The sequence below is a fragment of the Somniosus microcephalus genome, chromosome 4, assembly GCF_052327205.1.
Source record: "Somniosus microcephalus isolate GS21.2 chromosome 4, FLI_Smic_1.0, whole genome shotgun sequence".
Lineage (NCBI taxonomy): Eukaryota > Metazoa > Chordata > Chondrichthyes > Squaliformes > Somniosidae > Somniosus > Somniosus microcephalus.
The window spans coordinates 177,444,391-177,468,463 of record NC_140990.1 but is presented as its reverse complement, the minus strand read 5'-3'; the positions used below and the strand labels follow the sequence as shown (position 1 = coordinate 177,468,463).

General features: G+C 41.5%; 1 protein-coding gene across 20 annotated transcripts in view; it reads left to right on the top strand.

Annotated features, from left to right (window-relative positions):
* LOC147120019 (poly(rC)-binding protein 3) overlaps positions 1-16,798 on the top strand; it is a 319,465-nt gene extending 302,667 nt beyond the window's left edge. For all 20 annotated transcript variants that reach the window (XM_085985515.1, XM_085985526.1, XM_085985512.1 and 17 more), the window contains 3 exons: positions 2,300-2,352; positions 8,369-8,538; positions 16,310-16,798. In XM_085985515.1, coding sequence (XP_085841641.1) covers positions 2,300-2,352; positions 8,369-8,538; positions 16,310-16,346 — 260 coding nt within the window. In that variant the 3' untranslated portion in view covers positions 16,347-16,798. The remainder of the gene's footprint in view (positions 1-2,299; positions 2,353-8,368; positions 8,539-16,309) is intronic.
* Positions 16,799-24,073: the final 7,275 nt, after the last annotated feature.

The following is a 24,073-nucleotide window of genomic DNA, read 5'->3' as shown; positions in this document are numbered from 1 at the left end:
ACTTGTAAGATAAGGCCTAATTCATTTCTATCATTCTTCTATTGATAACTTGCTTTTGACTGTGAAAGGAAGTGAATGTGTAGTTTGGATGTGGATCAGTTTCTCATAGTTTAAGTTAAATCATTAATCCAACAGCATCTTTGCTCTTTTTAGCCTCAGCATGGTGAACAACTCTTAAATAAATGTTAAAATAATTTCATGTTATATACAAAATTGCACCAAATAGCAGAACAAGTAATGGCTGTTTCTATGTTTGAACAAGTAATTTGAAATGTAGGATAGTGTTTTCCATAAAGATTTTTGAGCATCTATTCAGCAAAGGGTTTAATTTCTGCATTTACAAACAAAATTGGATGGTCACTTCACAACTGTATGTGACCTGAAGGTAATTTGCAACCTGTAGCGTAAAGCAGCTACACACATTTCTAATGATTTTCCGCAAAGGTCTTTCAAATTCTACATGTTTGATGTATTAATACAGTCATACAGGTGCAAAAGAGTAGCCAAATAAAATATAAGAATGACTGAGTCCTACATGTTTAGCTGGGTATTCCCAAAACAAGAATGAAACCTGAAAGGTATTACAGTACAGTGAAAAGACTTAATAGCTCATTTGTTTGTACTTTGGCAGCCAGGAGCTTTGCTCAGTATGGAAGTTTCCCATAATGAAATTTTCCAGTTTATGTACAATTCTAATGGAGGTTTGAAACATTACAACTGGTAAGCAAACACTAGAAGCAAAATGAAAACTGCAATCTTAACGGCCATCAGCAAGAAGATACCACCTTCACTCCTGCTTGCTCCAGTTTCATACTCCAGTCTCCAAAGGGACAAACTACAGTTAGTAGGATCTGGAAATTATCATACAGGAGGCTGCAGTTTGTGTTTCAATAATACTTTGCACAAAGATTAAATGCATTGCATCTTTCTGTTCGTCTTAATCTAATAGTTAGATCCCAATTTTCCAATAGAATTTTACAGCACAGAAGGAGGCCATTCAGCCAAGTGCACCCGTGCCCATTGTCTAAGAGCTATCCACTTAATCCCATTGCCCTGCCCTTTCCCCATACCCTTATAAATTATTCTGTCAAATATTTATCCACATCCCTTTTAAAGGATATTCTAGTTTCTGCTTCTACCACAGTTTCTGGTAATTGTATAATGGATTACTCTGAATGCAGTAACTGTTATATAGGTAGAATCTGATCTAAAAGCTTCATCTGAAACCCATTAAGACCACAATGGATTGACATAGAATAAGCTAATGTGTAGATGATAGATTATAGTCCGAAGCTAGATAAATATTGACTCTTGCCCTTGATAGCACTTGGGATAATTAGTCCTTCTCATTAAGATCCTGTCAGTCACTGACTAACTGCCTCATCTGTCATATGGAAATCTACATAGTTCAAAATTAAAAGTAGTAATAGTGCAACTTGAACTGTTCAGTTGAATTTTGGGCTGTTCTATTTTAATTAACTAGAAAATGCACAGGGAAAGAATACAACTCGACAATTTGGGGTTTCCTCCCAGCACACTTTGCTTGTGCTTAACATAAAAGGCGCCTTCTATAAGAAGGCCTGCACCTCTCATAAGCCAAAACTTATCCTTATACATGTAGTGTACCTGAAGGCTAGCAATTTACTTTTTTAATGGGAATAGTACAGGATTCCCAGTGTAAATTCCTGATCTCTCTGATCAGTTAAAAAACACCAAGGGTAAACGTATGCTTCAGCCCAACTACTAATTGTTTATCGAGAAAGAAATCTATCCAGAAACAAGTTAGATCAGAGAGGACAGCAAGGCATTACTTAACATTCTTTAATGTGTTAAACAGTATTCTGAGACCAAAGCAAGTTTTTAATGAAGCTCTTAAGAGTCCTTTTTTAACACGTCCCTAAAATGAGTTTGGGTGGGCATAAGCACCATGGAGTTCAGTCTTAGCACATGACTATGTATCTCAAAGAAGTGAACTAAATATCTCATGGCCGTTCTATCAAAAGAAACCTTTTATATCGAAAGTGTTAATTTTGATACAACTGCCTTCCGAGCAAGCAACCCCAATGAGACGGGCATTTCAGTTAATACTTTTGTGAAAATCATAATGTGAGTCTAGTTTGCATGTAGCGAGAAACTGGTCAAAGATGAACTTGACACAATGTGTGTGTGTGAGAGAAAGAACAAATCCGGCTGTGTGGAACTAAGCCTCTAATTCGTATGTGCAAGGCAAGAGGTTTGCATTGTTGATATTGCACACCTGTATTCCATTGCTAATCACTTGTTCCTCATATTTTCATAGGTTTGGATGCCAATTCCCCAGCCAGTACTCATGAACTCACCATTCCCAATGATGTAAGTGACTTCCTTTTGGGTAAAGGCACTATTTTGAAATTCCTGATTTATAACAACATTGTCTGGATGCTGATGGCAACTATTATGACTCCTCTAAGACTGTTCTGGTTTCTTCCTCTTTCTGTCCTCTCAAAATACATTATTCCCAAACCTACTTGGTGGACAAGTGACCTACTACAAGGTTTCTGCAAATGCCACTGAAAAGCTGGCTTCTAAAAGATGCGCAGGAGTGACCAGAGGTGATTTATTGCCGATTTTACCCTCTGTCCTTGTGACGAGCACAAAGCTTCCCAACAGTACCTCCCTCTGATTGACAGGGTGGCCAAATCTGAGAACTTATGGTCCAGCAGCTGTCGCAGGCAGGCATAGGAAGATGAGATGGAGATGTTTTAGTTTATTTTATATTCATTTTCTCTCGTGCTCTCTCTCTCTCTCTCTCTCTCTCTCTCACAAACACATTTTAAAATAAGCCTAGGTTTTATATTTAGCCTATGATCACTTTTATATTTAACCTATCCCACATGATATTCCTAAATTGGAATTTAACTTTGTTTTAAATATTTTTAAAACAATGTAATCTACCATGTGCATTAATCAGTGATAATTTTGAAGATTGCATTAGTCTTCACATAGAAGACTTCATGTGGTCTCAAGCGAATGCAGTACAAATAATTTTTTGTGCATTAAAAAATCTTCAATCTAATTGACTTTTTAAAAAATCCATGCTGCATGTCGAGGGATAACATTTTATATAAAGTAAGGATCAAAACAAGATACGTATCCATCATGACCCTTAAGAGAGTGCTTCGGGGGGGGAAAAATTGAAAAGAGAATGCAGTTATATTTATTCCAACTCTAATCAAGTTAATCATCTGAAAATATGAAAAGGGTTACGAAAACAATCTTGTAGTAACCTTTCAACACTCAATGATGTAAATCCTGCATTTGCTTATCGTAAAACACATTTCTTTGGGTCCACTTGGCACCATGTATACATGCGAACATCAGATTTGTGAGGCATCAAGAATAACACACAATTGCAGTTGTTTCTTAATCCGCTTAAAATATTGTACCAGTAGCTGTTGTATGAAATTGCAACAAAGTTTGTGTCAACTAAATCTCAACTGCGTAACTTCCTGCAGCTGTGAACCTCCAAATTATACATTTGCAAGATGTCAGTCAGATATTGCATGAAAGAACACAATTAAACTTGTAATATTTCTATTGCTTTAAAAAGTGTGCACATGCAATTAACTGATGCACATTTCCACTGTAGATTGGTTCTACACATCATCAGTATATACTTATATAACACCTTTAACGTCGTAAAAATGTCCCCAAAGCCCTCCAGGGGTGTTGGCAAATAAAATTTGACACCGAGCCATATAAGAAGATATTAGGACAGGTGACCCAAAGCTTGGTCAAAGAGGTAGATTTTAAGGAGCTTCTTAAAGGAGGAGAGAGAGTCAGTGAGGTTTAGGGAGGAAATTCCTGAGCTTAGGACCTAGGCAGATGAAGGCACGGCCGCCAATTGTGGAGCAAAGGAAATCGGGGATGGGCAAGAGGCCAGAATTGGAGCAGCGCAGAGATCTCCAAGGTGGATGCAGCAGAGCACTGAAAGGGAATTTAATTACAGCCGTTCTTGTGCCCCAGCAAATATTAAGCCTGCAATTTAAAGATTTGAGTAATTACAAAATGATTGAAAAAATCTGGATTTGGAATCTGCTTCTGCAGTGGTAACATCTGTTATTATACATGTCCTGTTTGCATAGAGTCCTTAAAGCAAACCTCATTCAGCTGATGTGATGTATTAAAATCTCACCTAAATTGTATTAATTAGTATGGAATCAAATGATTTAATATAATTAGTGTTAAATATCTTTAACCATTCCTTCCCCCATTCCACCCCCCCCAAGCTAGCATACCTTCATTTTCAACTGGAACAGTAAGGTGATCTAAATCACTGATAATGACACTGCACAATGTGCAGCAGGAGATGAACTTTGTAAATCCTTTTTAATGATTAGCAAGGTCTCGGGCACATTTTATGTACAGGAAACTTTCGATTAACCGGCCCCTAAATAACCGGAACGCTCTATCCACCGGCAAAATTCAGGAGTCGGTTCAGGTAACTTTTTTTTTTACTTTCATTACTTTTTTTACTCCATTTGTTGCTGTGCAAGCGTGTAGCTGAAGCTGTTGCTAAGCTACAGAGACGCTTGCAACTTGTGCCGATTTGTTTTGATGCTGCAACAGGGTTTGTTGCTTTATACGGAGCTCTGAGCTCCGTATCTTTTACTATAGCGTTCAGTTATCCGGAATTGTTGATGAACCGGCAACACGTCGGTCCCGTCCGTGCCGGATACCAGAAAGTTTCCTGTAGCTTAAAAATCACAGCAGACTTGAGGTTTTTTTTAAATGTCCCAAGACAACATTCAACTCTTATCAAATGTTGTTCAACAGACATTTTATGCTGGTAACAAATCCAGATGACACCAGGCCCTGCCTTCAGAACTCGATCTGAATGTGGCTGGCATTAACTAGCTCCAACAGTTGCAGAATACAGCTGAAGCAAAATAAATCTTGCACTTTAACCCCATCTTATTTTTCCATCACAGAATATTACAGCCATGTCCTCTAATAAGCCTTGACTTTCATAATATATTGTGCATTCATTTAGGTAATACGGAATGTTAGCAAAGAAAGGCAAAAAGCACTTTGCTTTCCAACTGTGAAAGGCTTCATTTGTAAATGTTCTTTCCATTTGTGAAGTTTTTTCTCCACAATCAGCTGTTAAAAATAAAATCTTCATTTTTGTGGTGCTGATTTTCTGCATTAAAAGTAATAGTGACAAAGAAGTTTATTCTGCATCTGTAATTATTTTGCTCCAGCATCAGGAAGGTAAACTGAATTTATTGCATAACTGACAACAGGCTCCACATTCCACAATTCCTCACTGTAGTTGGTGATGCAACACAGTTTGTGCAATGAAGGTTAAATAAATTAGGGAAACGGCTGCATTGTGACTCATTTTCACATATGAAAGTGTCTATAATAAAGATATTGCAAAAATTGACTTCATTATCACAGTTGCATTTTGAGGGTTTGGCAAAAATATGGGACATTTTCATACTTTGAATAATTGCAAACACCAAATAAGCTGCCTTATTTTCTCTGACCATCAAAGATCTATTTGTTAGACATAGTTCATAAAAACATTACCACATTGTTGCTTTTTTTTTAATTAAGTACTATCCAATGTCCATTATCCCCTCTCACCCATTTTAAATGTACAGTCTACAGTGAAAATATGCTCTTGATCTTTCACAGAAATTCACAGAAACCTCACAGTGCAGATAGAGGCCATTTCGGCCCATCGAGCCTGCACCGACACATATCCCACCCGATCCCCGTAATCCCTACACCAACACATATCCCACCCTATCCCCGTAACCCCACGTATTTAATCCCCCTAGCACTAAGGGTCAATTTTATCATAGCCAATCAACCTAACCCGCACATCTTTGGACTGTGGGAGGAAACCAGAGCACCCGGAGGAAACCGGAGAAGATCAGACATTTGAGAGCAGGACAAACTTCACTGGAGATGGCGAATTTATTCATTTCTTTGGCCACATTGCTAATTACAAGCCTATTAATAACACATGGCTCCAATGGCTAAGATTGGCAGTAAAGATCCTGCGGTACAACTTGTAAAAACACAAGGAGTTCTTTGTTGTCCTGGCCACCATTCCTCCCTCCACCAATATCACTGAAAACAAAATAACTGTCTCTATCTTTTTTGCTGTTTGTAACACGTTGCTGGTACAGAATGACTGCCATGTTTGATGCATAACCATCACTCCATATCAAAAGTATTAATTGTTACGTGCATGGAGTTTATTTACCATGATATTAATCGCTTGTGTGAACATTGTGAACGGCTGATTGGGGTTGACTGTGATGTCCCATGATCAAATAGCATACCAATGCTCACCCTTAAGGCTCACATTAAGTATGGTTACTTGGATGAGGTAATGGAAGGCTGGCGATGCTCATGGAACTGTATCGCTCAAACAGCGCTCTCTCAGTTTATCCTACTGAAGTTTATCCCTCCAGTACCTTCGATCTTCCATTTTAGCCATCAACTGCCCCTTGCTACCCTGACATGCCGATAAGACTGTACATGAATAGTTCTCATATACAAGTGGACATCACATCCCCTGTCACAGTTTGAAATTACTTCTGGTCACTTGCCAGATTTGCTGAGCTGGTAAATGGTGCATCTCAAATTTTATATATAACAATTAACATTGTCCACTCTTGCACAGATCTGGTGCATTACTAGCATTCTGTCACTAGGGTCGGCTTAGCTTTAATTATCTTTTGCATAACATTAGCAACCCACTTTCAGTGATGTGGCATTTTATTTAGCTTGTAGGGTTTTAAATGCATTCTTCAATTGCACACTTTGCTGGCACCACTAATGGGGAAAATAAAACTCTTATTCGGCTGTTAAAGGTGGGCAGAAACTGTAAGAGCAAAGCTTGATCGCTAATGCCATTAGAACCCAAGATTGTGTCCTAATACCAAAATACACTTCAGCTCAGTGCACACAAGTATAACCAGGACTCTGTTGTCTGCTGACTCTGTTGAGGGCACCATAATGTGTTTGCTATGGAACCTTATTTATAAAGCGTGACTAGATTTAATAGTATACATCTGTAACAGAATATAAGTCCAATCTCTTATGTATACCTGCATAAAGATGCCTAGCATTACATATTACATAAATTTACAGCAGAGAAACAGGCCATTCGGCCCAACTGGTCTATGCTGCACACGAGTTTCCTCCCACTTGACTTCATCGAACCCCATCAGCATATCCTTCTATTCCTTTCTCCCTCATTTACTTATCTAGCTTCCTCTTAAATGCATCTATGCAATTAACATGTGGTAGTGAGTTCCACATTCGCACCACTCTCTGGATAACGAAGTTTCTCCTGACTTATATTTATGATACTGAAATCCTTTTTAGCTGCACCTCCATGAATATCCCTACAGCATATAGTGAATTAATTTATTCCCATGGAATATGATCTTTTGTCTTTAAAACTACTGATTAAAGCTTTTCAATAGAATGCCTCTGAATTTCCACTAATCAGTATTTACATTTGTGTACACCCAAGTCACACAATATCTGTACAGCAAATTTAAATTAAGAATCTTGCTAAAATTGTAAAACAAATTATTCTGTTTAATCGACTTCGAGCATTGTTTATTTTGATTGTTCATATGCCCAATACTTGGCAATGCACTGAGAGCATTTATAGAATGCAAATTGGTCTGGAATTTGGTTGTTTTGCAGATGTTTAGATGCTTCAAAGAGGGTTGTCATATTGAATAGGTCATGTATTGGAGTCTAGCTCTGCTGTGGAACTTCATCAAACAGCACAGTACTAGGGGAATCTACAGCCTCTTTAGTGCTTCCAGCAAGTTTAGTTCTGGTTTTAAAAAAAAAAGTCATCTGATAACTTTCCACCTAAATTTACTGATTTAACAAGTGCTTAAATCATCCAGAGTTGTGAACATGGGAATCATAGCCTCTGGTTATCACCCACTTTCTCAACTCAAGCAACCTGATCTATTTATTCACCCGCTTTTCCAATAGCTTGATTTTAAAGGAAAACAAGCAAACTAAATGCAATTTAGGAATAACTACTTCATACTTGGAAGTTAATTTTAGGAACAACTACCACGGAGCATGGTGAACAGGGACTTAGTTGAAGCATTTAAAGAAGAACTGGGCATATTGTCATGTAAACATGGAGTAGAAAGACGTGGAGCTGGCTGCCAAGAAGTAGGAGGTCCTTTAGTATATGAATATAAGCAACAAAGAAAATTGAAATAGGCTGAAATGCCTTTACTTCTATCTATTCACGTTCTTGCAGCTTCAACGGCCTGCATTCATCATTGGTTGGTTTGACTTAATTTTTTTTTTTCAAATTTCTTTCCAGCTAATAGGATGTATAATCGGCAGACAAGGCAGCAAAATCAATGAGATCAGACAAATGTCTGGGGCGCAGATTAAAATAGCTAATGCAGCAGAAGGCTCAACGGAACGCCAGATCACTATTACTGGATCCCCTGCCAACATAAGCCTTGCACAGTACCTCATTAATGCAAGGTAAGAGAACTCAGCCTAGCATTGTTGGAGGGTGGGAGGCTGTCAATCCAGTTCATTACAGAGCCTCATTAACATCAGGGAAAGAGTTATACAGTCATAAAGGCGAATATTACTCTCAATTAATGAGTAAAATCCCAGTAATTGAGATCTTGTTATTAGTTCTGCATATCCAACTCATGTTTGTAGATACACAGAATATTTAGGACACTTCCCCAATGAGCAGATTTTCTTTTCTTTCTCCTTAATATGCATCCAACTCCTCTCTGCCCCTGATCTGCTTCTGTAAAATTGATGCATCTTTTCCGGTCTCGCGATGGAAGGAGGACTGGAATGCACATCACGTAGGTGAAAGGCAGTTGGGGAATCTCGGGGAAGGAACAGAGGTGATGAGTTATTAATGAATTCACTAGATTCCAGTATTGCCTCAGGTTGCTGTACCCCCTCGTGGTGCATGCACTGCACTCCCTTGCTGGTGCTATAACAGCAGTTGTGTCACAACTCAAATTGATTTTATTTAGAAAAGTTAGAACAAAGAATGGTGTCTACTTATTAATTTTCAAGGGTCAAATTGAAGACTTTATATATCGTGACAAGTAGTAAACACTGAATTCTGTCTAATCTGATCACTTCCACAAAAGGGATGCTCTAAAGGCAAGTGATTTAATTTCTTTGCTTGCACATATCATTTTATACTACAAAATACTTGTACCGTGCCAGTGTAGAATTTATCAGGAGCACTTGCAACCTGTAGGTTAAAACAAAGTACAATTATCATAACAGAAGCTTTATTAACCTGGAGATACTGTAGATTCCCTACAGTATGGCAGTACAGCTCACTAATCTAGGATTCAGGGAGTTGATGCGAAGAAAGTTGGTGCATTAAAGATTATCTCCCACTGGAGAGATTTAGCATAGCCTATAACTACCAGTGGCATCTCCTGTCCAACATCAATAGCACAGAAATCAAACACTTGGTTCAGCATTAGCCAGAAGCTGACGCCATAACCCTACAAATTCTGCATAGCACAACAGCATAGACCATGGATCAACCAGCCAGAGGCACGCAACAAGAGCAGCCATGCCAATGTGGCAGAACTTGGCATGAAATACATAGCAATGGGGTAATTTTTGTCCACTGTTACTGTTTTTCCCCTCAACAGTTACACAGCTTTTCCTGGAAGCAGATCTTGTTCCCCGCTACTAGAAACTCTTCCACTTTTGATGGCAGAATTGAATAATCCAAGGCCTGACAATGATTCTATTTGCAGTAACCTATTCATGGATTAAATGTAGCTTTTTACAATGCTACCATCACTGCAGATTGGAATATCAAATGCCTACCATAACTTTTACAGGCTAAAATAATTCATTTATTTAGGGGGAAAATAACAAGTTTAATCAGCAAAAACCCATTTCGGTGAAAGCATTGAATGTAGCAGCATGGATAGAAAGTTAGTTAAAAGAGAGTATTAGTTAAACGCTGTTTCTTGGACTGGAGAGATGTAATCAGAAGTGTCCCTGGCGTCAGTGTAGGGATCATTGCTCTGGACTTGGATAGAGGGGGCACAGTGTCAACATTTGCATACAGTACAAAAATTGGGCACACTGAAAAGGATAGTGTGTGAGGACATAACCAGGTTATTAGATCGAGCAAATAAATGTTAGATGGTATTTAATGTGGAGAAATGTGAGGTGATTCATATTGGGAGGAAGAATGCAGAGAGGAAATGTGTACCAAATGGTAAAACTTTAAGAGGAGCAGAGAGAAGGCGAGGGCAAATTGGAAAAGGCTGTGTTTTATTAAAAGCAACATATGGGATCCTGGATTTTATAAATAGGGGCAATGAGTGCAAACACAGAGGTAATGTTAAACCTATACAAGTATTTGCTAGGCTTAGAATATTGGATGCCCTACTTCAGGGAGGATAAATAGAAGAGATTCAATAAGATGATACCAGGGATAACAGTTCAATTATGAAACATGAGAGAAACTGGGTGCTTTTCATAAAAGTAAAGAGGTTAAGAGGAGATCTAATAGAGGGGTTCAAAATTATGATGAGTTAAATAAGAAAAACTATTTCCAGTGATTTGGTGAGCCAGTAACTAGAGAGCATGAATTTAAGATGAACACCAAAAGAACAAAGGGAAAGGTCAAAAGAAATGTTTTTATAAAGAGGGTAGTTGGAACATGGAATGGCCGACCATAAGCAGTTGTGGAAGCAGAATCGGTAAATGCTTTTAAAACAAGTGGATAAATACTTGGAAAAGAACATTTTTAAATGGGAAAGGACAGGGATATGGGACTAAGCAGGTATCACTTTCCAAGATGGCAGTCACGACTGGCCGAATGATTTCCTTCCTATGTTGTATGATTGTGTGATTCCTCCTGAATTACGTCCCAGCGCGCACACTTTTTTTCTCCTCCAACAACAGGCTTTTCCTTGTCCTCACTGGCTATTTGTTTAGCCACTACGCTGTTGACCACTAGAACTTTTGTTCCCAATTCCCTCTGCCTTGTTTTGGTTGCCCCCTCCATTTTTTCCTGTGTATTTTAACCTCCTGCTCAGAGTTGACGATTCTCCTTACGTTAAGTGCTTTGAGATGTTATATGGAAGTGCTGCTTGTTGCTCTCCTTAAGCCATGACATATTGGCCCAGAAATTCGTGTCGGGGGGCTTCCCGCGGGTGCAAGCCCCCGACCTACACTTACCTAGCGCGCCGACAGTTGAAGCCTGGGCCTGCGTGGATTTCCTGTCTGTGGCCCGGTTCAGCTCCCGGCGCGCTGTGCTTGCGTGATCCAGCGGCGTACTTAGTGCGATGCGTCAGCTGGGATCACGTGAGCACTGGGCAACCAATCGGAGGATGCAAAAGTTCATTCATGAGTTTGACGGTAAGAACTGTCAAACTCATGAAAACTCCGGGCGCCCAAAACAGTACCTAAACTTGAAATAATTTTTTTTTTTTAAATCACACTATTTAAATGAGCTATAAATAACTTTAAATGACTATTTTAAACAATTTTATTAAAAATCGGGGCTACAAATACACTTACCTTACTGTAAAGTCTTTAAAAATAATAAACCTGTGGAAAAAAAATTCTAATTTTAATTAATAGACCACTTACCTTTTAAAATTAAGTCCTTACGTCTGTTTTTTTAAAGTGTAAAAAGTGGAGGCCTTCACGCACGGGCAAACCTGGAAAAAAAAAAGGAAGTTCAACGCGCACGCACAGACTCCTGCGCGCACGCGTTCGACCTCTGAACCCCTTGGTTCAGAGGATCGGAAATGCTGGTTTCCCGCACATGCGCTGTGCATGCAGAAAACCGGCAATTCCATCGGTCCCACGCGTGAGTACACGGTGCTTACTCGCGTGTTGGGACACTAATTTCTGGGCCAATCTATTAGTTTGTTGGTCCTTAAAAACAGACTGGAGTAATGGCTTTCTCTCCAAAGAAAGAATAGTGATAATCTGAGTTCATTATACAACTTGTATGCTATTCACAGTCCCGGTCCATTCAGTGACCTTTGGTGGAAACTGCACATGTGGTTGTAGGCTGAAAATCGCATTTGTTCAACTGTAATGCTCTCCATTGTTGAATAGTCCAGCGACTCACTGTCTAGGATTGCACATGAGCCAAGGCTACTCAGCCAAGCTAATAGAGGGGCTGCTGCTTCCCAGTGGAACATTACCCCAGTGAGAGTCAGCACTGTTTAAAAAAAACTAAAGTGGCATTATTTGGTTGTTTCTTGCAGGATAATTAGCAAGCTGAAGATAAGTGTGACATCCTAATACTAATTTTGTGTGCTACACCTTAAAAACTATTAGCAAATTAAAAATCCCATAGCAAAACTGCTGCTGCTGCAGAATGACCTTTCTCCCTGTGACTACACGATGCTGATGCCAAAACTGGCTTCCAAACCTGACCAAAAAAAACTCCAGTACTGGCTGTATGCTTTACATGAGTCTGAAATTGGAGCACCCCATGAATCTTAATGTTTTGCATTGATTTAAGAGACGTCAATAAATTTCACTGTTGCCCTTGAGTGCAAGCTTCACTGAATCCATACAGCTGTCCCCAACACACAGCTCTACTAGTGACTTAATGTGCTGTCAAAAATATTCTACTGTGCGACTGACCAATGCAGATCGATATTTACAATCTTAAAGGAGCTGTAGAATATAAATGCATGGTCAAAAATATACGCTGTAGACATTCAATCCCTTTCACACCCAAGCTCCAGTCACCATTGTATGTTGCCTTTCTCTTGTACAGGCCATTAAAGTTCTGTTTGTCCTGTCTCTGGAATCCGTACAAGTTACATTCCAGGGCAACTGCTGCAACCAATAAATAGCTACTTTTCAATCATGCAGTTGTTTAAAAGGCATGATCATGGCTTTTGTTGTCTGGGCACAGAACTTACCTGTTTGGTGGGGCGAGTCTTGCAGTCTAGCAATGTGAATATTGCAGTAGGTGTACCTATCATTAACCGAATGACAGATGAGTAATCGGATCAGACCAGCCGATCCTTCCTGCTAAAGGAGGCTGTGGGATTTTGGATCAATCATTCTTACAAAGCTTTTGTAGGAGGGGAGGATGGAGATCTATGTATAGAAAAGGTTGTAAAAACATACTACAGTATTTGTCATCTAATGCAGATTTTATACAGAACAGTCTCGGCGATTATATCACACACAAGCAAATCTGGAATTTGGAAATCTGAAAAACAAAATACTGGAAATATTCAGCAGGTTAGGCAGTATCAGTAGAGAGAAAGAGTTAATGTTTCAGGTCGATGACCTTTTCAGAACTGGAAGAAGTTAGAGATGTAACAGTTTTTAAGCAAGTACAGAGGCAGGGAAATGGGGGAGGGGAGGAAAGAACAAAAGGGAATGTCTGTGAGGGTGGAAGGCAGGAGAGATTAAATGACAAAAGGGATGATGGTGCAAGGCAAAAGGGGTTGTAATGGGAAAAGATGGCAGTGTTGGAGGAGCTGTAAATGGCAACAGCAGAACATAATAGCAGTCTGATGTGCTAGAATTAATGGGCCGGAATTTGCAGTGGGTAATAATGGCAAACTAGCAGCATTCGCTGTTGTTACCCCTCTGAAACTTCAACTTCAGGATTTCCGCATTTAGATGCGCATGCGCTACTGAAACTGCGGTCAGTCATTCACTGCTCGGACACTGGCTGCACTGTGGACCTTCCCCCACGCCCCCCCCCAAATTAGCCAGAAATCAGTGGAAGTGACGAATGCTTGGGCTTTTCCACGGTAATATCGCTGTTAAATACTCCACTAAATGTTGGGCCTTGTTGGCTTCGGTGTAGCTGAAGTTTTAGCAGCCTAAAGAAACGTTATGGCCCTGAAATTCTAATTTTAATTTTGTGGCGTTTCTCCATTATGATAATTACAATTTAAGAAACTTTTTCAAAGTTTGTTCGTGATATTTCAGGTTCTACCTTATCCCCATGTGAGAACCCCAATCTTTGTTTTGTTCTCTTTTACATTTTTCAAAAGTCAGGATAAAAGCAGGTTCTCATTTCCTGCTTCCCTGTCTGAGAATTCTGCACTGATTGGCTGTTTAGACAGCTTATTGATGTCACAGCAGATTGCACTAGGGAATCCCCACTATAGAGTGCTGCAACCCCTTATGCATTGAAAAAGGGAAACTTCTCGCCACAGAGATCGTGAAAGCCGTGCGCAGCTTTCTTCAGGGGCCAGCGACGAACACCTTTGCTTCGCCGCTGACCGCAAATTCTCGGAAGTGAATTAGCATAACGGTGAGTAACAACAGATTTTGATGAGGGCAGCAATTCACAAGGATCCTAAGCAGATCAATATCTCGCAGGTTATTGATGACCATTAAATCATGGTTGAGGTGATGTCTCTGTTGATTTTCCAACGTATGTCTTACTTGGAGGGGAATAACATGAGACTAGCTGCTTCTGTCCATGGGGTTGGGGAGCAGAATTGTGCTCGAGCTCCAGTGACTCAACTCCCTAGCAGCCAACTTCAGAGAAATTTGGAGGTGTGGGATTAGATTTCCTCTACTCTCAGCCAAGCATGATACCTGACGCTGAAAGGGAAATCTGAGAAAAGTGCTCCTTTTTCAAATGTTTGTTTCAAAGATAAAACTATGAGAGCATTTGAAGTAATTCTGACTTGGATAAGCTACGCACTCCCCACTATCCCTGAATTGGTAAACCAGAAAAGCACATTCTCCTCACTTGTGAAACCCGAAGAAGGTTATTACTTTCGTCCACTAGTTCACTTGGTTACCGTCCCCCAAAACTGAGTGGAGAATCAAACATTTCACTCCACAAGCATAGTCATCTAATGGCTTGATGAGAACAAAAATAAATGTAGAGCAGGTATTCAACAGGCAATTAGCCAAGTGTAATCTTGAGTTCATTTTGCACCATTCGAGACTCGTCAGATACTGACGCAGTCCGTGTCCATATGCAGCAAGACCTGGACAACATTCAGACTTGGGCTGACAAGTGACAAGTGGCAAGTAACATTCACACCACAAGTGCCAGGCAATGACCATCTCCAACAAGCGAGACTCTAACCATCTCCCCATGACATTCAATGGCATTACCATCGCTGAATCCCCCACTATCAACATCCAGGGGGTTACCATTGATCAGAAACTGAACTGGACCAGCCATATAAATACTGTGGCTACAAGAGCAGGCCAGAGGCTGGGAAGTCTGCGGCGAGTGTCTCACCTCCTGACTCCCCAAAGCCTTTCCACCATCTACAAGGCACAAGTCAGGAGTGTGATGGACTACTCTCCACTTGCCTGGATGAGTGCAGCTCCAACAACACTCAAGAAGCTCGACACCATTCAGGATAAAGCAGCCCGCTTGATTGGCACTCCATCCACTTTCAACATTCACTCCCTCCACCACCGGCGCACTGTGGCTGCAGTGTGTACCATCTACAAGATGCACTGCAGCAACTCGCCAAAGCTCCTTCAACAGCACCTTCCAAACCCGCGACCGCTACCACTTAGAAGGACAAGGGCAGCAGACGCATGGGAACATCACCACCTACAAGTTCCCCTCCAAGCCACACACCATCCTGACTTGGACCTGTATCGCCGTTCCTTCACTGTCGCTGGGCCAAAAACCTGGAACTCCCTTCCTAACAGCATTGTGGGTGTACCTACACCATATGGACTGCAGCGGTTCAAGAAGGTGGCTCACCACCATCTTCTCAAGGGCAATTAGGGATGGGCACTAAATGCAGGCCTAGCCAGCGACGCCCACATCCCATAAATGAATATAATTTTTTTTTTTTAATGTGAGAGTAATGTATTCTGAACTACATGGGTGGATATTCACCAAACAAAAGACTGCTCCAAGGGGAGTTTGCTGAAAGATACAGGATCTATCACCATTCTCAGATCTGTCAGATTTACAGTCAATCGGTCTGTAGGGTTATTGTAGCTGCAGATTGCCTGCTGAATGTCAGGAAATGGATGCTGTGGCTTTAACCACAATATTCTCTTGCCTGTTTCATGTAGAATTTACCACAAGGAATAGCATAGATGCACCAAGGGAAAGCTAGATAAACACATGAGGGAGAAAGGATTAGAAGGATATGCTGATAGGCTGAGATCAAGTCAGGTGGGAGGAGACTCGTGTGGAACATAATCACCGGCACAGACCTGTTGGGCCGAATGGCCTGTTTCTGTGTTGTAAATTCTATGTAATTGAAGCTCATTTAAAACTGTGACTGATCACTTTTTTGTTTCTCTTTTCTAGGCTAACATCTGAAGTTTCTGGAATGGGCACACTTTAATTGTTTCCTCATCTCCCTCTGCTATCCGTGTCATGTTACCCACCTACGTAAACCACAAGCAACCTGCTATCACACCCTGTTTGTAAAATTTGTATATTACAGTCCTGCCTCATAGACAACACTTAGAATGTTAAATTTTAAGGAATTATTCTGAAGTTCTTTTCCAATTGCAATCCTTTCTGACTGGACCCTCCTTCCCCATTGCTTCATGCTTTAATGTAGGTTTTTGTTCCACATTTACTTAAATTAACTATTGCTTGCAAAAAAAAATGTATTTGCAGACTATTTCCTCTGTATACTTTTTAGTTCAGTAATTACTGGTAACATGATTGCAACCTCTTTTTATAAAAAATAATAAACCTTGATGTAATCCAATTATTTGTAGTTCTGTTTGGTTATAATAAAGGAAGGTACATGACTGGATATGTGCTGAAATACAACCTATCACTAAACACTTATCGCCTGTCTCCTCTATTAGCTGCTATGAAAAGGTACATATCATTCATGATGCGTTTGAATTGCAAAGAGCTTGTTCTTGAGTAAATGAATATTCTAGAGGGCAAGACATGATCACATTGAATGGTGGAGCAGGCTTGAGGGGCCGAATGGCCTACTCCTATCTTCTATGTTTCTATGTAATACGGAGCGGCATGATGATTAATGATCCATGGATTGGGCCAGGGGTGTGTGGAAGAGGCAAGAGGGACGGGGTGCAATTTAAAGAGGTTAATCCCCGAGGAGTGAGATGTGCGCTGGGTCGTATAAGATAGTTGAGATTGCTGCCCAGGAAGAGCCAGTGATGGTTGACAAGCTGCGTAGTGGAGATACAGAGGGAGGGTCATGGCCTCATTCAAGAGGGAGTCGAGTCTGGGATAGTGGTGGGAGAAAATATGTTGAATAGAGCGAGTGATCAAGGCAGACCTGATGCTGAAAAAGAGGGTGTGGCTGGATGGGAGCTCAGCCATTCTGGAGTGAAGTTAAGAAGCACTTTTTCCACGCAAGGGTATTGGAAATCTGGAACTCGTCCAAAAGACTGGATGCTGGGTCAATTAAAAAGAATTTAAGACTAGAGGTGGCTGGATTTTTGTAAGGTATGGGGATCAAGGGCTATGGAGCAAAAGCAAGTAGAGGTACGGATCCTCCATGATCTAATTGATTGCTGGAACAAGCTTGAGTCAATGGAATCAACATCCCTTAAAAAAAAATAGATTGTCTCGTTATCACATTACTGTTTGTGGGAGCTTGCTGTGCACAAATTGGCTGCTGCGTTTCCCATGTTGCATCAGTGACTATACTCCAAAAGCACTTCATTGGCCGTGAAGTGCTTTGGGACAGCATAAAGTCATGAAAGGCGCTACATAAATGCAAGTCTTTCTTGAGGGGCTGAATGGCATACTCCTGTTCCTATCTTGCTATGTTTCATAAGAATCAGATGGAGGCAGGAACCATTCTCTTTTTATGTCAGTGTTGGGGTTTTGGACTTGGCAATAGTCAACACAGCAAATGGTATCCCTATTATCCTATCCTTCCTGCTTCTTCAGAGTTGTGGCACTGTGAACTGTTAAAGAAGAACGGGAAATTGGGAGGTCAGCACCAAGGGTTACCTGCCCAATTCTGAGGGCCAGACGTGCTCCCAAAGAAGGGGCAGCGTCCCGAGTTCCCCACCGCAGAATTGGCCTTCAAATCTCCGTTTCTTAAAGCAATCATCACTTCTGTTTCTTGCTCAATTCTACAATGTCGTGATGATGTGGTCCTGTCCTGTTTTCCAGCTGGTGATGAAGGGTTTCACCCCCATGATATTGTCTCGTGTTTTTTTTCTCTCATCGACTCTGCCAGGCCCACTGTTTTGTCCGCATTTTCTATTTTCATTTCAGACCTGCTGGATTTGCAGCTTTTCCTTCTTCAATTTTACCCATGCTCTTGCCTGGTTGTGTAGTCTTCTCACCAGATATTTTGCCCTCTTAAATATTTTCCCATTCTTTTAACACCTTTTCATTGCCTCATTGAACCTTTACACCATGAGGCAGTTTGTAGGTTATTCAGCTCATGTGCACACTCTCCATATCTCATCTCTCTACATTCAGTTAATTAAATAAATCTGGAATAAAAAGCTAATGGTGACCCATCAATTTATTGGATTGTCATAAAAACCACATCTGATTCACTAGTGCCCTTTAAGGAAGGAAATCTGCCGTCCTCACCCGGTCTGACACATATGAGACTCCGGACGCATTGCAATGTGGTTGACTCATACCAACCTCTGAAATGGCCTACCAAACCACTCAGTTACTAAACTGCTACAAAGAAGTATGCTGACAATAAAAGCAGATGGACCACCCGGCCCACTCGACCCTGCAAAGTCGTCCACACTAACATCTGAGGACTTGTGCCAAAATTGAGAGCTGTCCCACAGACTAGTCAAGCAAAGGCCTGACAGTCATACTCTCAGAATCATATCTTTCAGCCAATGTCCCAAACTCCTCCATCACCATCCCTGGGTATGTCCTGTCCCACTGGCAGGACAGACCCACCAGAGGTGGCGGCACAGTGGTATATAGGCGGGAGGGAGTGGCCCTGGGAGTCCTCAACATTGACTCTAGACCCCATGGAGTCTCATGGCTTCAGGTCAAGTATAGGCAAGGAAACCTGATTACCACCTACTGCCCTCCCTCAGCTGATGCATCAGTACTCCTCCATGTTGAACACCACTTGGAAGAAGCACTGAGGGTAGCAAGGGGACAGAACATACTCTGGGTGGAGGATTTCAATGTCCACCAGGAGTGGTTCGGTAGCACCGCTACTGATCAAGCTGGCTGAGTCCTGAAGGACGTAGCTGCCAGACTGGGCCTGCAGCAGGTGGTGCGAGAACCGACACGAGGGAAAAACCTACTTGACCTCATTCTCACCAATTTACCTGTTGTAAATGCATCTGTCCATGACCGTATTGGTAGGAGTGACCACCACGCAGTCCTTGTGAAGATGAAGTCCTGTGTTCACACTGAGGCACACTCCACCATGCTAAATGGGATAGATTCAGAACAGATCTAGCAGCTCAAAACTGGGCGTCCATGAAGCACTGTGGGCCATCAGTAGCAGCAGAATTGTATTCCACCACAATCTGTAACCTCATGGCCTGGCATATCCCTCACACTACCATTACCATCAAGCCAGGGGACCAATCCTGGTTCAATGAGGAGTGCAGAAGAGCATAGCAGGAGCAGCACCAGGCGTAGCTAAAAATGAGGTACAAACCTGGTGAAGCTACAACACAGGACTACGGATAATTAAACAACTAACATGAACATCCCTATCCTCAATCATGGAGGAGTTCAGCATTCGAGTACAAAAAACAAGGCTGAAGCATTCAAAACCATCTTCAGCCGGAAGTGCCGAGTGGCTGATCCACCTCAGCCTCTTCCTGAGCTACCACCATTACAGAAGCCAGTCTTCGGACAATTTGATTAATTCCACGTGATATCACAAAACGGCTGAGTGCACTGGATACAGCAAAGGCTGTGAGCCCCGACAACATCCAAGCTGTCGTGCTGAAGACTTGTGCTCCAGAACTAGCTGCGCCTCTAGCCAAGCTGTTCCAGCTACAACACTGGCATCTACCCGACAATGTGGAAAACTGCCCAGGTATGTCCTGTCCACAGAAAGCAGGACAAATCAAATCCAGCCAATTACCGCCCCATCAGTCTACTCTCAATCATCAGCAAAGTGATGGAAGGTGTCATTGACAGTGCTATCAAGCCGCACTTACTCACAAGCAGCACTCAGTACGGTACTAGAGTGTCAGCCAAGATTTTTGTGCTCAAATCTCTGAAGTGGAACTTGAACGCATAACCTTCTGACTCAGGCGAGGGTGCTACCAACTGAGCCACTGGCTGACATGGACATGGACAAAGGAGCTGAATTCCAGAGGTGAGGTGAGAGTGACCGCCCTTGACATCAAGGCAGCACTTGACCGAGTGTGGCATCAAGGAGCCATATTAAAATTGGAGTTACTGGGAATCAGGGTGAAAATGCCACTGGCTGGAGTCATACTGAGCACAAAGGAAGATGGTTGTGGTTGTTGGAGGTCAATCATCACAGCCCCAGGACATTGCTGCAGGAGTTCCTCAGGGCAGTGTCCTAGGCCCAACCATCTTCAGCTGCTTCATCAATGACCTTCCCTCCAGCAGAGGGTCAGAAGTGGGGATGTTCGCTGATGATTGCACAGTGTTCAGTTGCATTTGCAACTCCTCAGATAATGAAGCAGTCCGTGCCCGCATGCAGCAAGACCTGAACGACATTCAGGCTTGGGCTTCTCAGTGGCAAGTAACAAGAAGTCAAAAAAACAATTAGGAAGGCAAAGAGGAACTATGAAATTAAATTATCAAGGAACATAAAACAAAATAGTAAAATATTTTAGAGGCACATCAATAAAAAAGGAAGGTTGGGATGGGAATAGGGCTATTAAGGGATAGACAAGATAATACCACAGGTAATGATAGAGAGATGGCAGAAATATTAAATAATTATTTTGCTTCAGTATTTACCAGGGAGATCGAACAGGCGGACATGACATTGGATGATGAGATTAGTAATGAGATAAGTGCAGTTAAAATAAAAAGAGGGGATATATTAAATAAACTCAAAGAGGATAAAACCCCTGGTCCGGATGGATTGCATCCACGTATTTTAAAAGAATCTAGGGAAGAGATAGCAGAGGCATTACTAAACATTTAATAATTCATTAGAAAAAGGTGTAGTGCCAGAGGACTGGTGGATAGCTAACGTAATACCTATATTTAAGAAGGGGGTTAGAACATGTCCAGGGAATTATAGACCAGCCAGCTTAACATCGGTGGTAGGAAAAACAATGGAATCCCTACTAAAGGAGAAAATGGAAGAACATCTAGAAACCAAAAATATAATAAGGAATAGTCAGCATGGATTTCAAAAGGGAAAGTCTTGCTTTACCAACCTCATTGAATTTTTTGAAGAGGTAACAGAGAGTAGACAATGGTAATGCAGTAAAAGTAATTTATCTAGATTTTCAAAAAGCCTTCGATAAGGTACCCCATAATAGATTGATGAACAAGGTCAGAGAATGTGGAGTCAGGGGACAAGTAGCAGAATGGATAGCTAGCTGGCTTCAAGACAGAAAACAGAGAGTAGGGGTAAAAGGTAGCTATTCACAGTGGCAGAAGGTGGGTAGTGGTGTTCCACAAGGATCAGTGCTGGGACCACTGTCAACGATTTAGACTTTGGAATCAAAAATACAATTTCAAAATTTGCGGATGACACCAAATTGGGGGGGGGGGTAGTCAATACTGAGGAGGACTGCAACAAATTACAGGAGGACATTAATAAACTTGCAGAATGGGCATATAATTGGCAAATTAAATTCAACACACATAAATGTGAGGTAATTCATTTTGGTAGGAAGAATAGGGAAGTCACTTATTACTTGGAGGGTGCGAGTCTAGGTGGGGTAGAGGAACAAAGGGATCTCAGAGTACAAATACCCAAATCACTAAAAGTTGTGACACAGGTTAGCAAGGCCATAAAAAAAGCAAACCAAGCACTAGGGTTTATTTCTAGAGGTATAGAATTGAAAAATAGGGAAGTTATGCTAAACCTGTATCGAACCTTGGTTAGACCACACTTAGAGTACTGCATACAGTTCTGGTCGCCATATTATAAAAAGGACATAGGGGCCCTGGAGAGGGTACAGAGAAGATTTACAAGGATGATACCAGAAATGCGAGGGTATACCTATCAGGAAAGGTTGAACAGGCTGGGTCTCTTTTCTCTTGAAAAAAGAAGGCGGAGGGGTGACCTAATAGAGGTCTTTAAAATTATGAAAGGTTTTGATAGAGTGGATACAGAGAGAATGTTTCCACTTGTGGGGAAGAGCAAAACTAGAGGCCATCAATATAAGATAGTCACTCTGTTAGAAACTAGGGGTGCCTAAAAATGTATATGGCTTTTCAATGATTAGTTTCATTTTCCTGGGAAGCTTGCATTAGAATTTGAGACAGTCTTTTTAATCAGTTAGATTAGGTGAAACATAAACATTCTGTGGTGTATGTGCCTTTAAGAGCCCCAGGTGTGCGTAATGCCGGTAATTGCCACTTGGGCTATATAAGCCTGTGTATTGTGTATATCCTTTAGAACCACCCCCCCCCCCCCAGACTTGCTTAGTAAATACCTATGAACCAACTCCTGTCTTCAGTGTCTTTATCTACACACGGACACTACAGTGGCGACGAAGTGGAAACGGACTTACCTGCAATTCGGCAGCACCTCAAGGACATCGATTCCTCCAGCGTCCAGAAGACTCAAGGAAGTAAAAGAAACTGTGGATTCACCAGCTGGCCAAGCTGGTGGCAGGTACTGCGCTAATCCTTCCTGGGCATCAGGCTGGAGCTCCAGCGGCGGGCTCTACAGCTGAGACAGGCAGCGAAATCGGAGGCAAGCAATAACGGACTGGGAGGGTGCACTCGGGAGACGGCCGGCGCGGCAAGCAGGTCAGCGTTTAGACCTCCATCGGGAACGAGTCTCCAACAGTGAATAAACGGAAACCACAGTAAAACAGCGTTGTTATCGGTAGCAGCGGCGGAAAGCGCGGGAAGCGCCATATCGTTGCTACAGAGAAAAAAAAGCGCGGGAAGCGCCATATCTTTTTTGAAATGCCTAAGTCTGGCAATATTGATGCTTTTGATAACGAAACAGAGCCTAACTTTGGCAATATTGATGTTTTTGATAACAAGATAGAGGATTGGACCACATATGTAGAAAGAGTGGAGGTGTTTTGCACCGCAAATGGAATAGAAGATGAAAAAAAAGCTTCAGTGCTTCTGGATCTAATGGGCGCAGAAACATACAAGCTGTTACGTAACTTAATCACTCCAGCCGAACCGATGGACAAGAATTTTGAGGAGATTGTTGATACCCTACACTGCCAATTCGAGGCAGGACTGGCAGATTCTCTGCAAGACAAATTCATCTGCGATCCCCTAAGTGTAGAAACACAAAAAAAGGTATCTTCTGGAAAAGATTTAACACTGGACAAGGCTTTCAGTGCAATAGGAGCGGCAAAGATACAGCAAAGGCCACAGGACTTCGGCACCCATGAAATGACACGGGGTTTCGAGAGATGTTATCGCTGCGGCAGATCCAACCATGACCAGAGGGATTGCTGGTTCAAAGAAAAAGCATGCAGGCGATGTGGAAAGATGGGACACATTCCACGTGTATGCCGATCTGAAAATAAAAAATCCACTAACGGGAAAAGAATCAATAAGGAAAAGCACAGAAAGGTACAAATGATGACGGACAGTAGCTCCAAAGACCAGAAGAGCGATAGCGACTCCGGGAACAAGAGACTAAGCTCTCTCAAATTACATAATGTAATTGCCAATGAAGATTACCAGACTATTTGGGTTACCCTCATAATAGCAGGGTCCCCAGTTAAAATGGAGCTAGATACAGGATCAGCTCTAACCGTAATAAATCGACGAGATTACGAGAGGCTATTTTCGCATATACCTTTAAAAGACACATCCATTATCTTAAAAACATATACGGGGCAGAAAGTATACCCCAAAGGAAAAATAAAGGTGCCTGTGGTATACAACGGCAAAGAAATACAAAAGTTGTATTTATACATTCTACAAGATGGTGGTCCACCGTTGTTGGGACGTGAATGGATAAGGAAGATACGTTTAGACTGGCAC